At 58.5% G+C, this 16,687-nt stretch overlaps 3 protein-coding genes across 3 annotated transcripts; all 3 read left to right on the plus strand.

Moving 5' to 3' along the window:
- Positions 1-287: 287 nt before the first annotated feature.
- On the plus strand, positions 288-2,700 carry LOC132349905 (2-acylglycerol O-acyltransferase 2-A-like). Its single transcript, XM_059898718.1, is given in 5 exon segments — positions 288-303; positions 723-1,511; positions 1,683-1,736; positions 1,739-1,865; positions 1,919-2,700. Coding segments are annotated over 5 exon segments (1,233 nt in total). The 3' UTR covers positions 2,166-2,700.
- Positions 2,701-2,915: 215 nt separating this feature from the next.
- Positions 2,916-5,966, plus strand: MOGAT3 (monoacylglycerol O-acyltransferase 3). Its single transcript, XM_059898593.1, is given in 9 exon segments — positions 2,916-3,190; positions 3,410-3,508; positions 3,590-3,665; positions 3,954-4,047; positions 4,049-4,163; positions 4,486-4,563; positions 4,566-4,659; positions 5,236-5,444; positions 5,525-5,966. Coding segments are annotated over 9 exon segments (993 nt in total). The 5' UTR covers positions 2,916-3,117; the 3' UTR covers positions 5,680-5,966.
- Positions 5,967-9,956: 3,990 nt separating this feature from the next.
- NAT16 (N-acetyltransferase 16 (putative)) lies at positions 9,957-16,411 on the plus strand. Its single transcript, XM_059898720.1, is given in 6 exon segments — positions 9,957-10,061; positions 10,163-10,258; positions 13,515-13,739; positions 14,383-14,523; positions 14,526-14,867; positions 14,869-16,411. Coding segments are annotated over 6 exon segments (1,017 nt in total). The 3' UTR covers positions 14,977-16,411.
- Positions 16,412-16,687: the final 276 nt, after the last annotated feature.

Below are 16,687 nucleotides of genomic sequence, written 5' to 3' on the forward strand. Positions count from 1 at the left end.
ACTCCTTAGGGAATATATCCTCCTGCAGGTCACCTACCGTTCAGGGGCCAGGCCCGGGTGACAAATGGGGAGCCCTGCTCTTCAGGGTACACACACATGGCAACCCCTGCTGACCCAGACCTCTCCCAGCCCTGCTCCTCACAGGGAGCCGGTCCTGACCTCCACAAAGTCAAACGCCTTCCTCACCCCCAGGCTCCAAGCCACAGCCCTGGTCTTTCCTTTTGGTCCTACTGGTCACTGCCCTGTGAGCCCAAATAATGGTTAACCCTTCCATGCCAGGGTTCACAATGCTCCAATGTGCAGGTCAGCAGCGGGGGCGGAAGCGAGGGCAGAATCCAGGCCCGGGGTCAGGACCAGTGGGTTGGGTCAAAGAAGGTACGCTTCACAGCCGTGGTGGCCCCTGGGTGACTCCCCTCTGCATCCTCCTCCAGCCACCTCTTCCGGGGCCTCCAAGTGTTTGCCATCCTGCAATGGGTCTTCCCCTTTTGGGGGCTCACTGAGTCCCTGAAGACCTGAGGAACCCTGCGCCTGGCACTCTGCTTCCCCATTCCAGCACGGGAGGGAGGGAGGCAGGGCAGGGGTCTGTGGGGTGGGGTCCTTCAACGAGGGAGAAAGATGTAGATTGGACAGGTGGGCCTGAAGCCATGGAACAGGGAAGGGGGCAAACGGGGGACCTGGGACTCGAACCTTCGGATCCTGAGTCCCCACAACCCCCCACGCAGCACCACCACCTCCCGCCCAGGTGTGCCTGGCTGCCTTGCTCCTTGTATTCCTGGGCCGGGCCTGGATCCTAGCGGTCCTCCACCTGGTCCGGCTCCTTGTATTCCTGGGCCGGGCCTGGATCCTAGCGGTCCTCCACCTGGTCCGGCTCCTTGTATTCCTGGGCCGGGCCTGGATCCTAGCGGTCCTCCACCTGGTCCGGCTCCTTGTATTCCTGGGCGGGGCCTGGATCCTAGCGGTCCTCCACCTGGTCCGGCTCCATGTATTCCTGGGCCGGGCCGGGATCCTAACGGTCCTCCACCTGGTCCGGCTCCTTGTATTCCTGGGCCGGGCCGGGATCCTAGCGGTCCTCCACCTGGTCCGGCTCCCTGGAGACAGAAACACACCTGGGGCAGGAGGCCACTGCTCCGCCTGCATCCGCAACCGGGCCATTCGCAGACATATCCGTGACCACCTCCCCACCTCGGCGAGGCACTCGGGAACGGTGCGCTGGCTGGGAGCAGGGCTTCAGAATGGACTCTCGGGACCTTCACCCCCGAAGTCCAATGTCAGCTCCCCAGTAGGGTGTGCACCCTCTTTCCCCCAGCTGGTTAAAACCGCAGATCTGGATCCCTCCTGGAACTACCTCTTTGGTTTCCACCCTCACGGGGTCCTGGTCAGCGGGGCCTGCAGCAACTTCTGCACAGAGGCCACTGGCTTCTCCCACCTCTTCCCTCACCTCCAGCCCCACCTGCTCACGCTGCCCTGTTGGTTCCAGCTCCCTGTCTTCCAGGACTACATCATGTGTGCTGGTGAGGAGAGCGCTGGGTCTCAGGAGCCCCAGTCCCTGCTGTCACCTCCTACCTGCCCTCCTCTCGAATGCGGGCACTTGGTCCCAGCTCTACTTACTTCCCCAGAGCCCTGCGCCCTCTTTTCTGGAAGAATCAGGCGTCAGGTCCCCCCGCCTCCGCCCTCTCTCGCAGGATCAGTGTCCTGGGACAAGACCAGCGCCTCCTATCTCTTGTCCCGGCCCCGGGGGGCCTCCTGGGAGTGGGAGGGCCCCTGGAGGCGTGGGAGGCAAAGCCCGGAGCGCTGAGCTTTCGAATTCGGAATCAGAAGAGATTTGTCAAGTTGGCGCTGGAAGAGGGCAGCGCTGCCGGGGAGGAGTGCAGCGCGCCCCGGGCGGGGTCCGGAGTCAGTTGCCCCCCTGCTCCCCCAGGACCTCCCTGGTGCCAGTCTTCTCTTTCGGGGAGAACTAGCTCATCCAGCAGTTTCCGAACCCGCCGGGCTCATGGGTGCGAAGGACACAGGAAGCGCTGCAGCCACTGCTGAGAGTGGCCCTGCCGCTGTTCCACGGCCCCCGGGGGCCTCCTCCTGCCCTTCCGCACGCCCATCCACACCGTCGGCGAGCCCCGGCCTCTACCCGCTCCGCTATCCGGCCCGCCCGCCTGCTCCTCCCGGGCTGAAGGCCCCTGCACCCTCCCCGCGCCGGGAGGTGAAGGCCCCCCCGGTTGGGGCCTGACATCCTGGACTCCGGCCATGCCCCCAGGCTGCCTTTGGCAACCGCGCCAGCCCTGAACTCTGTCCCAGTTAATCGCGGCGAGCGAGAAGGTGACCTGCGGGCGGCTGCTAGCGACCACTCCTCTGGCCTCCTGTTCTGCCCACAGTGGGGGCCCCGATCCCGGCGCAGCGAACCCCGCGGCCCAGCCGGGCGCGGGTGGACGCGCAGCACGAGGTCTACTTGGAGCGGCTCAAGCAGCTGTTGAAAGAGCACAAGGCGCGCTCTGGCGTCCCCGCCGACGGGCACCTCCCCCCACCTAGACGCGCCGCCGGCCCCCACCGGTGCCCTCGGTGACTGTGGGTGGGCACTGAAATTAAAGGTGGGTACAGACCTGCGGTGTGTGTGTGTTTGTACTTGGCGGGGGAAGTCCGCGCGCCTGGCCGGGCCTCGGAGGGGACCAGACACTCCCGGAGACCCGCAGACACACCCGGGGCGCGCGTCCAGGATCTGCTGGCCGCACTCGAGATCAAAGAGTCTCGGCTGGGACCCAGTCGGTAGGCTCTGCGGCTTCTTCTGCGACCGCTCCCCACAACGATTCCTAATGCACGCGGGGGTGGACCTCCATCGCACGGCCCCTACCCCGCCTCCCAGCCCCGCCCAGCGGCCAGCCCAGACCTACCGTCTGGAGTTCAAAGATCAGTGTGTGAAGGCCTGTGGCGCTCCGGATCCCAAGGTCTCCCCATCCACACAGCCCTCTACAAGCAACCCCGGGAGGCCCCAGGGGCGTGGCCACTCAGACGAGAAAGGCTTCCCCGGCTCGTACCGAAATCTTCACCGTTTGTCCTCCGGGTCCTGGAGCCCTGCTGGCAGAAGGGGAGCGAGTGGGAGTCTCCACAGCCCCGCCGCCCTCGCGCAGTATGAAAACCCTGAAGAAGCAGCGGCTAGAAGTACTCAGTGCCTACTGCTACCTGCTCACTTTCCTCTTCACGGGTGAGTGGTGCCCGGGGTCCACTGGGGAAGGAGGCAAGGGGGAGGGTCGGGGGAGAAAGGCTGGATCCCTACCTGCCAGGATGTCCGAGGGCCAAGGGAGGGGGGAGGGGCCAGAGGTCCAGCTGGGAGATGGCCAGTGATCTCATTGGTGAGGGTGGAGGGGAGGAGCCACTGGAGTTTCAAAAGCTAGTTCATTTTTCTTTCTCATCTTTCCCCCAGGGCCCTTCTGTTCCCTTCTCCTGCTCTTCCTCCTCTTCACGTCGCTCCGGTATTTCTCTGTTCTCTACTTGGTACGGTTCTTCCTGGACCGAGACACACACCCCGCCCCCCAGGTGAGGACTAAACAAGTAGTGAGAGGTGATAAATGGTGCCTCCAGGAATTCTCCCACCCTTATCTGTCTGCCCAAGGCGGAAGGCGTTCTGAGTGGATGAGGAACTGGACTGTTTGGAAGCACCTAAGGGATTATTTTCCCATTGAGGCAACAGGTGACCCTCCAAGGAGATGCTCTGCTTCCTCCCTTTCTCTCTATGTACCCCACCTACTCACCCCTCCCTATGCTGGAGTCTGAGCCCCCCAGCTGCCTAAGTTCAGGCAATGGGGGAGGGGTGGGATGGTGTACCAGAGGGGGCCCCTTGTGCCCTTGACCCCATCGTAGGACCTTGAACTCTAACCCTAAGTTAAGTCTGTTGGTGTGGAGGGAATTCTGTTCAGCTGGTATCCTCCTGTCTATGCTTTCTTCCCCTCATCCTGCCCACTGCCCCCAAAACTGGTGAAAACAGTAGAGCTGCCCCCTGACCGGAACTACCTGCTGGTCGCTCACCCACATGGGATCATGGCCATGGGAATCCTCTGTAACTTTCTCCACTGAGAGCTCCGGCTTCTCCCAGCAGTTCCCCAGGCTCCAGCCCTTGACGGCCATGCTGAATGGCCTCTTCCATATCCCAGCCTACCGAGACTACCTTCTGTCCTTTGGTGAGTCTTGAGCTGAGGGGAGGAAGCAGCCACACCCCACCCACCCACCCACCCACAGTGGCCCCCACCCACCATTCAGCCCAGGGACCTGGCTTGAACATTGGCCAGGCTCACAGTGGGCGTCAGTGAATGGCTTTGGAGCAAGCGTCCTGCATCCTTGCCGGGAGAGGTGCTGTAGGGCACACTGACATGGGCACAGGGGTAGGGGAGCTTGGAAGGAAAGGGATGGGGGGCTCACCCTTCCTAGGCTAAAGGGTGGGGTAAGGGACTAGGGAGCCAAGGACGGGGTAGTGACTGTTCCCACACCTCCTCGTGCCTGCAGGAGGATGTTCCGTGAACCGCCAGAGCCTGGATTTTACTCTGCCGCAGCCTCAGGTCGGGCAGGCTGTGGTCGTCCTGGTTAGGGGGCCCACGAGTCCCTGTAAGCCATCCCAGGGGAGCACTGCCTCACTGTCCAGAATCGGAAAGGCTTTGTCTGCCTGGCACTGAGGCACGGGTGAGTGGGTGCCCAGGGGCGCTGCCTTGAATTCTCAGAAGTCACAGTGCGTCTGGGGGTCTACACTCTCTGTCCCTACACACCCGCATCCCTGTAGGTGGGCCAGTGTGTCCTCAGAGCTTACACTGTGACCACACCTAGAGGGCGCTCTTGCCCCTTGAGTGTTTCCTCTGTGCCAAGCACAGGTGCCAGTTCCCCAGGTTCCCTCCCAGGCGGAGAGAGACAGGATCACAGTGCAAGTCACAGGACCCCGGGGCTCAGACGCCCTTGGTTCAAATTCTTTTATGACACCCTCTCAAAGGCAAGTCCTTGCACGCTTCCTTACTTGTGAAATAGGGTTAATACCTACCTGGCCACCATGTTGCAGTTGTAGACTGTATGAGAAGATGTATATAGGAAGGCCCAATACACAGTCTTTCCTCAAGAAATGTAAATCCCTCTTTCAGATCTCTTTTGTAGCCACTGTCATTTGCTTCAAATGGCCTGGGGAAGTGGAATCATGCGAGGGAGGAATTTGGGGCACTCCTTGAGACACTGATCTGACCACCCGTCTTCTCTCTTGCCGCCCCTTCCCAGTGCTTCTCTGGTGCCCATGTAATCCTTTGGGGAGAATGATATCTTCAGAGTTAAGGCTTTTGCCCCAGACTCGTGGCAGCATCTGTGCTAGAAGATGCTGGGCTTCAAGAAGCTCCTGGGCTTTTCTCCTTGCCTCTTCTGGGGCTGTGGTCTCTTCTCAGCCAACTCCTGGGGCCTGGTGCCCTTCTCCAGGCCCATGACCACTGCGGGTGAGTGCCCATCTCCAGGGAAGGAGGCTGCCATCAGCTTCATGAGCAGCGCCTCACCCGTGTCTCCCCTCTCCCCTCAGTGGGCTGCCCCGTCCCAGTGTCCCAGTGTCTCCGGCCCACCGAGGAGCAGGTTGACCACTCTCACATGCTCTACATGAAGGCTCTGGAGCAACTGTTTGATGAGAACAAGGAAAGCTGTGGTGTCCCAGCTTCCACTCGCCCCACCTTCATCTAGCCCCAGCCCTAGCCCTCCTCCCGCACCCACCAGCCCCCCCAGCCCCTGATCCCAGTGCCCTGAGACCCCCACCTACTGCCATGCTACTGCGCCAATAAAAGGTAGTTCTCTCGCACCACTACTTTGTAGAATCGGACGCCTGCCATCGGATTCTCAGCTCCACGAGCAACTGACCGTGGCCTTATCCAAGTCACTTAAGCTTTTAACAGCTTTATCCTCCTTATAACACGGGGCTACCTACTTCAGAGTTGCAGGGTTTCTAATTTTTATTGAAATACAACACAGAGAAGTGCACAGATCACAAGGGCACGGCTTGATTTTTCTTCCACTGAACATACACGGGGTTGTCCTGGGAAGTGAATGAGATGTACTCAGGCTCGTGGGACAGCTGCACTGGCGTCCTTGGGTGTGGATTGAGGAGAACTGTCAGCCATCATCTTCCCACCCATCTCTACCCTTGGATTTCTCTGCTGGGTGGGTGCCCACTCACCCAGGATGGAGCCAGGAGGAAACATCTGGAAGCCTTTTCAGAGAAAGAAGAGAGGGGTCAGCACTGGGCTGGGCTGGGCTGGGGACGAGCCTTTTGAATGGGTAGAGGAGTCGACCCAGCAGGCTGGAGGAGGTTAGGGTCGGTTAGAGAATCATTACAGCTGTTTCGGAAGCTCCAGCCCCAGACAGTGAGAATCCCACTGGGTCAGACTTCAGCCCTGCGCCCGGGGCTATCCCCACTCACCCGCCACCCATGTAGACCCTAATGTGGGCTCTTCTACAGACCTATTTCTGGTCATTCTTCCAGAGCTCCAGCCCCAGTGGGTCCTCCCCTACTGCTAGTCTCTGCAGCCCTGAAAAGCCAACCCATCTGTAGACAAAACATAGCATCTGCGTATCCAAGGAGCTTAGTATCCTGCACTGCCCGCTGCCACCAGACGTTATCATTCCCCGGTAACATGCTAGGGATGCCAGAATCACCTTCACCTCCTGTCTTCTTCTAAGTGCTTCTTAGCTTCTTCTCTTACTCCAGGCTCCCATCCCTCCCGTGGACTTCCTCTGGGACCACTCCTCAGAGAGCAGGGGTCTTGCCTCTCATCTCCCATCTAACACTTTCTCACGCTGGCAAGATGCTCTCCCTAAAACACGGTTTTCATCATGTCATTCCTCCTATTCAATGGGACTGGATCCTCATTGTCAGAAGGTGTGAACTCCTCAGCACAGCATTTGAGGCACCCCACAAACAGAGCCCTACCCAGACACACAAAAGTACTGTCTGCTTTTGCCTGGGGGCTGCATCCACCGAGACGTGGTCTTTGTGCAAATTAGACAAAGAATGTTCCAGGTTGGGCGGTGACAGACATTTGCTATGGGATCTTCTCTTTGGGGAAGTGCAGGTGCCACGTGCACAGAGAGAAGATGGATCACTAAACTGCCTAAAGGATCTATTGTATTTTCAAGAGCTCTGGACTCCACAGTACAGAGCCGTCAAGGTTCCCTGTCCCATTTCTCCTGCCGTGTATCTGGGTAATAACCCCCAACACTGTGTGGTTTCTCCTCCTATCTGGAAGCGTCTAACTTGCAAATATATGAATATATGCCTTAGGAGCACAGCTAATTGCCTCCTGGCAGGCCTTCTTCCTTCCCTGCCATTGTCCATGTGGCCACCAGAGGGCAACCTCTACTCACAAGGCAAATCTGTCACTCTCCTGTTTAAAGCCCTCCCCTGGCTGGCCAGTCCCCGCCTACAGGATGGGTGCAACCCAGAATTGCTTGTTCTTGCAAAGCAGGCTGTTTCTCAGCTCTGGGCTTTGCTCAGGCTTCCCCTTGCGCAGGAGGGACCCTGCCCTTCTTTGTCATCTGGAGGGGATTTTTTTTTTTTCTTGCCTCACCCGTGGCATGAATTCCCAGACCAGGGATCGAACCAGCTCCCCCGCCCCGGGAATTGGAAATGCGGAGTTTTAACCACTGGACCGCCAGGAAAGTCCCCAGAGGGGAATTTCTAAGATGCAGTTGGGGTCTCACTTCCCTTGACCAGCCAACGTGCCAGGCTGGTCCAGGGCATCCTCTCCTCTGCATCCACGTAGTGCTTCCTGAAGATCTAGGACGATCCTCCGTGTCGCTTTAAAACATCAATTTATCCAAAAAGTTGGCTAGCTTCAACATTAATAAGGACAATAACAGCATTGGATTGCACCACATTAAGCCTGTTTAAAATCAGTGAGTTCATAACGGTCTGAAAGTAATAATCGATCACCACTGAAGGATGCTGAGGAACCACCACATTATTTGAATAGTTAACAAATAAAGGGAAAAATGTAAGCATTTATCTGGTCTTTCCTTCAACAAACTATCTCTAAGGGTAATCATAGTAGAAGAGAACAAGTTTCCTTTTATAGGCATATTCCAGCTAGGGGGGGAAAAAAACCCAGAATGACAGATTAAGAATATCACCGTTTTGTAACCCCTAATAAATGATTGGATTTAGGTCGAACATCAATATTTGATAAAATTTCAGTAAGACAACTGCATTTGAGCCTTTGATGGAAGAATGCAACACCACCTATAGCTTGGACAGGAAAGAACTGGAACTTTGGGAAACTTTCAATTCTGATTGGTTGAGGAAACTAGAGGTGGGTGAATGTTGGACCAATCCAAGCGTTTCTGGTGGCAGAGGGGAGTCTTCTGGTGAAAGGGAAGGAATTAGAGTGTGATCGCATCTCCTTTCGGCCACTAGTGACTTTTTGCTCCAACACCTTTAACTTTTGGAGGTCCTTTCCCACACTGGAATGTATTCCACCTTGACTGCAGCTTTGTGAAATGCACAGTGTGTTGGCAGTTTCAAAAAATCAGAAATGGGGGGAAGTCTTATTTTTAAAAAAAGGTTGAGTGACTTACTTATTGGCCTGTTGGCCTTGAAGCCAAGAGATGACTCTGATCCCTTTAACTCTTGGGGTGGCTTTGTGTGTGGAAGTCCAGGAACACGATCCTCCATCTTTTCACATTAGCACAGCCAATGGGATTACCAGGTTATGGAGTGATTACCTTGGAAAGTATAAAACTGGGATGAGGTAGGTGAGAGGTCAACTTCGGTGGGAACTTTGGGAAACTTTTCATCGTGTCCTTCCTCCTATTCACTGGGACTGGATCCTCATTGTCAGAAGGTGTGAACTCCTCAGCACAGCATTTGAGGCACCCCACAAACAGAGCCCTACCCAGACACACAAAAGTACTGTCTGCTTTTGCCTGGGGGCTGGGGGGGCGTATGGGGAGCTGGGCAGGAACGAGAGTGGAGACAAGGGGGTGGTGTCCCATCCTCCGCAGCACTTTACAGGTTTTAAAGGACATGCACATCCATCCCTTTCCTGGTTCCTGGCAGGTAGAACTGCAGGTGTTTTTATCTCACTTTACGGGGTGGGGAGCCCCCAGGAGTTAAGAGCCCGGGTCACCAGCTTGTTCAGAGTCAGCAGCAGCGCTGCAGCCACTCCGGTTCCGCGTCTGCACTGCGCTCTCCCTCCCACCCTTCGTCCACCCACCGGCTTAGCACGGGTGCCCAGCCGTGTGCACAGAGGTCTGTGTTCTTGTACTCGGGTGTCCCCAGGTGTACACTGAAGTCTTTCTCTCTGCGTGCTGCCCCGCGGGGGCCTTGCTGCCTGACGGCGGGTGAGATGCCCGCGGCTGAGATGCCCGCGGCTGAGTGGAGCTGAGCCTGCCATTGCGGAGGGCGGGGAGGGGGGCGTGAGGCTGCTCGGCGACCCCCGGGGAGTGGTGGCCCGTCTGACCCGTCTTGGCCTCGCTCTGCTCCTTTCAGCTCTTGGCTTCTGCCACTTGGTGTCTCTACCCTTCCTGATCTTCATGGGTTTCCAATTTCCTCTATCAGTTTCTCCGACCAGGTCCCCAGGGTGTCCGGCTCCGCGTCCCCTTTCCCGCCGCTGTTACTTGTCTAGCAGCCGGAGGTCGGAGAATGGGGCTGACGTTGCGGGGAGTAGGAGCGTGGCCCCCGGAGAAGGGGGACTGGGCGTGGGGGGTATTCCCGGACCCAACATAGAGATGCTGCGGGCATGGGGCCATAACTAAGCCAGCAATCAGGCCCCTCCACCGACCCTCGAGACGCCTCCCCACCCTCAGTCCCGCCCCCCACCGGGACAAGGGGCGGATTCTCGTCTGCAAGGCTAGAGGCCACCCAGCAGCGCCCACCTCACCGCCCAGGGGCAACTCCGCTTTCCCAGGCGCCCCGCCACCCCACCGCCTGCCCGCGGTCGCAACCGAGTCCGCTCCAGATCCGCGCCATGTTTCCTCGGCATCACTGGGGTTTCCTCCCCTCGGCCGAGCCCGAGCAGAGCCGCGGCCGCGCGTACCGCCCGAATCCCGAAGCTCTGGGCGCCCGAGCCCGCGTGCAGGACTGAGCAGACCCGGCCTTCGCATCGGAACTCCGAGTCGGGACCGGACGGCGGCGGCCGGGTCCCCGCGTGTCATCGGAATTTGACCCTCGGAGCTCCGAGGTGACCCCGCTCTAGGTACCGTTCGCTGTCTGCGCGGCCGGACCCAATCGGCTTCTCGGCAGCCGGTCCCTGGCCCTGGCTTGAGAGAGGTAGGGGGGCAGCCAGGCCTGGGGGCGGGGGGCTGGCGTGCTCCTCCCCCGCGGAATGGGGGCAGCGGAAGGCCACGCCCCTCAGGGGAAGAGAGCCTCTGCGCCTCCTACCGCCCAACCCATCCCAGTCCCGCGTCCCAGATAACTTGAGACCCGACTTCGCCCAGGTGTTCGGAGGCGCTTTCCCTCCGCCTCCCATCATCATTTGGCTCCCACCTGTCCCCAGAGTCTGGTGCCCAGGGGGACCCCTGCCTAGTAGACAGCTTCCTTCGGGATCTCCCTCCCGCCTGCTTCCCCAAAAGACCGGGAACCACCCTCCAGTACAGCCGCCCTTTCTCCATGATTGTGGCCCTCTGAGGCACCCCCTCTCCCCAGTTCGTTGGTCCATCTTCCTCATCCCCTGCCCCTGCCTCACTTCATCTTGTCTCCCCTGCCTCTGCTCTCAAGTCTCTGTTCTCTTCCAACCTCTGCTGATTTTCTCCTGCCCGTGACCCCTTTCCCCACCACACACCGCGGGGAGAAGGGGGTGTGTCAAGCTGCTTTCTATTTCTGGTCTCCTTGGGGAGGGGGCGCGTGCTAGGACTTGTTTGGCATCTGCTGTGCCCTGAGTCACGAGGTGTCATGTCTGTGACTCGGTATCCGTGCCTCTCCCCCACCCCCCATCATCTCCAGGTTGCCTTGGTCTCCTTTCTGCCTCGGCTCCAGTCCTTTTCGCTCTCTTCTTTGGGCGCTTTGTGTAGCTGCGGTCTCTTTGACTCCGCCCCTCCTCTCTCTGCTTCCTCTGTTCCGTGTTCCAGCTCAGAGAAGCTGCGACCTCAGGGCCATCAATATTTCAGGTGTGTTTGGTGGGAGAGAGATGGGGTGGGGGGTGGGCTCCCGGCATGGCCAGCGATGACTCCAATCATCCTCTCGCCAGAGTGGATCATTCATATTTATGAGATTGAGAGAAAGGACACAAGGATGATAAGGAAATGCTGCCCGCTTTCCTGGAGCCTGGTCCAGGGGGTGCTTGGACTACATCTCCCATAGTGCCCAGGGGCACAAGGCTGCCTCTGTCTCTGTCTAGACACCTAATGGGAGTTAGAATTCAAGGAGCCACGTTGGAGGGTGGGAAGGGATCAGAGTGTGGAGTAAGGGTTGTGGGGCCAGCTGGCTGCTTTCACTTGGCCTGTTACCCCTGACCTGCTTTGTTCCCAGCTCCCACCTCTTCCAGGGTTGAAGGACCTTGGAACCTTTACATCTCCCCCAAAGGGAATAGGAGTAGAGTGCCGGGGAAGAAAAGATGCAGGGTGAATTAGCAAGTTCCCCGTTCTTTCCTGTGACCCTGGGAATGCCCTCCCCTTACACACATCTTTATCTGAGATGCAGACACACTCTTTGGCAGTAGTCTCCCCATCTTGAAAGTAAGAGGGAAACTGGAGCCTAATGTTTGCACCTAGTTGGATGTGTTCCGGTCTACAAGTTGCTCACATTCTGCCCCCTTATGGGGGCAGTGGGGAATTGCTGGAATATCCCTGAAGCACCAGCTTGTATGTTCCAGGGACCCATGAACAGCTGATGAGGTTGTCTGGAGATCCAGATGGGAGCCACAAGCTAACCTGCTCCTCTCCGGACTCATCATCTCCAGAGCCTGGTGCAAGGAATCTGATTGAGCTCACTGTTGGCTTAGAAATTATTGACGGTGGGGAGAGGGCAGTGGGGGTTCCTCCCGCAATCTCATCTCTGCTTCTGAGTCAGCTTAACCCTTAGCACTTGGAAACTTTGACTCCTGCCAAGGACCCAGTCATGCCTATCCTTGCTCTTCAGGCTGGGGTCGGAGATCTCCCCACTGGCCTGAGATCCAGGAAAATTTAACTTTTAGCCCAGCTTTGTCCAAGCTAACTCACCTTAGGCGAGATCTTAACCATCTTGGGCCTTGATTGATTTCCTCTTTGTGAAAGGAATGGGTTGAACCTGATGGTCCCTAGTGGCCATAGCAGGGGCTCTAAGATCCTCTGAGCCTGTGCTTCTCCCTGCCCTCTGATGATACTGGCCTGAGCTGTCTTACCTCACCCCAGCTTACCTGGGAGAGCCTTAAGCCTAAGAATTAGACTGAAAAGAAAGAGGGAGATGGAGCCCTTGTTTTGAAGCTTGTTTGTATTGGAACCACACTGTGCTCATATAAGCCATGTTTGTGATATGGAAGCTAAAATTATCCCTAACCCACCCCTTGGTGCCCCTGCTGGTCCCATCTCCTAAACCTAGGTCATGTTCTTATATAAAAAAAAAAAAAAGTCTAATCATCCCAAAATCACCCTCCTCAAAGTAGCTGGTATGTGTGTCCCCTGGGATGTTGGTTACTGAGGCTTATGTAGGTTATGTGAGTGGACAATTCTAATTGGCTGAAAGAGAGAAGAGGGGATTTGATTGGTTGATTTGGTTGGTCTGGAGGAGAGACATCTGGAAATGAGGAATCATCCGGACTTGGGGACGGGCCTTTCTCTTTCGTCCTGTCTCTGGGCAGGGGAAAAAGAAGAGCTGGATGCCAAAGGGGTACCAGATCCACAAGCCATTGACCCAAAAAGGAAACTCTGAGGAATGGGAAGAGCAGGGGTAGCCTGAGTGGGAGATGAAGCAAGGATTACAGGAAGAAATTTCCCAAAAAGAAGAAAAGGAGAGAGAGAGAAGGGCGTGTGGATGCAGGGGCCCAGCCAGTGAGGGTGCGTGGCGGATGTGTAGAACTCGGAATAGCGGAGGAACCTGACAGCTTCGGTAATTTAGGATTCCTTTGACGAGTTTCTGGGGGAAGGAGCACAGAAAGTAGGGGAGCAGACAAGAGGGGGTAGTCTGGGGGTGGGAGCAGCTAGAAAGGGGTCTGGACCCCTGAGTAGACTGAACTCTCGCACCAAGAGGGCCTGAATGCAGGAGCAGCTAAGAGATGGGCTCCGGGGCGGAGCTAAGAGGAAGCTGGGAGTAGCAGGCTCCTGGGAGTGGAGCCAAAGAAAGGGGCCGTGGCGAATGGGCAAGGACCTGATGCTCGGGGGTCTGGAGCATCTCAAGAGGTGGAAGAGACGCCCGCGAATGATCTTTCCGCGGGCTCTTGAATCCAAGACCCACGTGCTGAGGAGAGCTCCCTGGGCAGGCCCCGGGTCTGGCCCAGCGCTCGGGGTGGTGACGACGGAGTGCTCAGCGTGTGGGAAGAGGCGAGCCCTTTGAACGGAGAGCCCTGGCAGGGGTGAAGGCGGGGCGGGGGCCCCCTAACGGCCTCGGTCCGCAGATCGCCCTGGGGTCGGTGCACGTGATCGACGCCGGGGAGACGGCGCTGGTGGAGGGGCTGCGCGCGGCGCCCTGGGAGTGCGGCAAGGGCCTGGCTGGGATGCTGCAGCGCTTCTGCTCGCAGCTGGTCAAGCGAAGGCACCCGGGGATCAAGGTGGCACGACTCACCCGGGACGACCAGCTGGCGTCCCGGGAGCTGAAGAAATACCACCTAATCACCAAGCAGGTGAGAAGGACAAGGGAGCTCGGATGGGCGGACCTGTCCCCGAGGGGCCTCCGCGCGTTGTCACCCCACATGCAGCCAGTCACCGGCTTTTCCTTTGCTGCCGACTCGGCCGAGTGGGGGCGCCCATGAGCCCTGCCCTGGGACTCCCAGTCCTTACCCAGGCCCTTTTGCCCAGGGAAAGTCGAACAGCTCCCGACTTTCAATCTTTAAACCCTCCATCCTTACTCCAGGAGGCTGGAGCCCAGGCGTCCGGACTTCGTGTCCCTGCCTCCCCTACATCGATCCCGCCTCTCTTCAGGGACCCAAACATCTTAATCTGAGCCTTTGTCCTTCCCCTCTGCCTCCCCCATCCTACCGACCGATAAGCTTCCCTCGCTTCCACTCTTGGGGCACACATCCCCACGTCTCTGACTACTCCACATTGATCTCCACTCTCCTTGGGGATCCAGGTTTTCGGAGGCCTTGCCCCTGGTTCCTGCATGCTCTCACATACCCCACTCCACCCGGCGGCCCCGCACGGTCGGCCCTCCCGAGGGGCCCAGGTGGGAGCCCGTGGGTGTGAATGTGGGAGTGACGATGCCAAGAGGCGCCGGACTCGCAGCCCTCCCGCCGCCCGCCCCGCGCTCACTCGTGCCCCCCGCAGGGCATCCTTTTGGTCCAGTTCAACGTGTCGGCCCTGCTGGAGGGGCTGGGCGCGCGGCTGGCGGCTCTGCGGGCCTCCGGCACCTTCTCGCCGCTGCCCACGGAGGCCGTGTCGGAGGCTGGCGGCGACGTGGCACGCCTCCCCTGCTGTCGCCCTCTGTGCAGCGCGACGTGCTTCCGGGCGGGACCATCATCCAGGACTGGCAGCCCTACCGGCCGAGCGAGAGTAACTTGAGCCTGCTGGCGGCCAAGGGCCTGGAGTGGCGCGTGGACAGCCGCGCGCGCCCGCGCGTGCTCACGCTGTGCACGCGCCCCTTCCCCATCCCACCTGGCGGCAACGGCACGTGGCGCTACCTCAACATCTACGCCTTCGGCAGCGACGGCGCGCAGGTTCAGAGCCAGCTTCTGTGGCATCTGCAGCGCCAGGCCCCGCGTCTCGTCGGCCTCAACGTCATGTGCCAGCTCTTCCTGGCGCCCCAGCTGTGGTTACATCTGGTTGATTTCTGCCAGGCTGGCTGATTTCTGCCAGGCTGGCTTGGGGCTCGAGCTGGTCAAGGGTTATACCGAACAATACCTGCTGGAGGCCGACATCTAAGTCCTCTCCAGTCGGAGGGGAGAGAAGATGCACTTTAGACCCACCTCCTTCCTCGGATCCCCCCAAAGCCCCGCCCCTGCTGTTTTCAAGCTCCGCCCCCTCCCCCTGCCCTCGGTCATCGGCTCTGCCGCCTACACTCACCCGCTGTCCATGCTTCCCTTCCCTCTTCCCCTTACATCTCTGTCTGCCATCTTGACTCTAGCGCCCCCAAACGCAGTTGCCCACACCCTGATCTGAACCGCCGGGTTTGGGGGAGCCACTCGCGCTTCTGTTGTCCACCCATTCCCTTTCCCCGCCAAAGAATGGGTTCCTTCACAGCTTCAGAGTCTTTCCCTGTCCGTGCCCCAGCCTGGGAGTGTACTCTGCCCTTTGTGGCTTCTCCCTTCTGCCCCCTCGTGGATGGGAGCTGGCAGAAGTGTGTGCAACGCCCAGTACCCGGCCAGGAGCACAGTTGCCCAATAGGTATTACTTTTCTTCCTCCCCATCTTCCTCAGGCCCCCAGAGCTTACCCTCTGCTTCTCTCCTCACCACCCTCTCAGTCTCCTGTGCCTGGACCTCTCTTAGTTCTCCGTTGTCCATTTGTCTGCCCCTCCATTCCCCTTCCCCATGATCTCTTCATCCCCCACCCTGTGTGTAATATGGAGAAGGACCCTGTAAAGGAAATAGATTTATAATGCCTCACCCCCACTTGGCCCCTGCTTACGCTCTGGTGATGCACCTTTCTGAGGCTGCCTCCTCTGACTGGGGTTTCCTCCAACTTTGCACAATGGTGCTATTTTGCAGGCTCCCTTCCCTATGCCCCCAACCAGGGGCCCGAAGCAGGCCCGTGAACCAGAGGGTTCTGGGTGGAGAGCCTGGTGTAGTGGAGGGCAGGTCCCTCAGCCTGGTGCGAGGCTGTCTCCTGCTTCTACCCGGGCTGCCTTCTAGCGCGACTGGAACCCCCTCCTCCAGATATTTCTGGACACCCCTCCCATCCTCTTGTTCCTTTATGCTTTTTCTGGACTTTGACGGTCTTCTATTTAAATGCAAGTAGTAACAGCTGCATTTGCACAGCGATGTCTCCTACACGGGATCCTCACATCTCCCGCAGAGGGAGGACACAGGCTCAGAAAGACTCAAGTGCCTTCCAAGTGGCTCACAATAGCTGGGAGTCTGGCAGAGACTAGAAACCAGGTGTCCCCAGTCCAGAGCATACCTCGGAACCTCACTGTAGCTGGACCTTCTTGTTGGACAATGGACAGCGAGCACAGGGTTCGCTGGGGATGGAATCAAAGACATGGACAGAGGAGGGCGCCAGGAGGTGGAAGAAGGTGGACAAAGAAGACAGCCGCTGCTCCCCTCTTTTCCCCCGTTCCGGCTGTGTTGCTGTGCCTTGCTTGGCTGCCTCCTGCACCTGACCAAGCTGCCCTCCTCCCTGTCACTTCAGCCATGGCTGTATTGCAATAAAACGGGCCCTTGGCCCACCTTCTGTGTCTGTTTCACTTCTTCTCGGTGGGGAGGGATGAGCTGCATTGTCCTCTCCCCCTTCCCCAGCAGCCTGTATCAGAGAGGATCTCTAAGCCCTGTGCCACTGGGGCTAATGACTTCCTGGAGGGGAGCTGGGGAGGGCTGCTGGCCGTTGCGCGCCCCTACCCCCCACACCAGCCAAGCGGCAGAAAGAATTGATTGCTCAGAACCGAGGCGGGCAGCGGCGCGGCGCTTGGACTAGCCC

The sequence above is a fragment of the Balaenoptera ricei genome, chromosome 15 (assembly GCF_028023285.1).
Source record: "Balaenoptera ricei isolate mBalRic1 chromosome 15, mBalRic1.hap2, whole genome shotgun sequence".
Taxonomy (NCBI): Eukaryota; Metazoa; Chordata; class Mammalia; order Artiodactyla; family Balaenopteridae; genus Balaenoptera; species Balaenoptera ricei.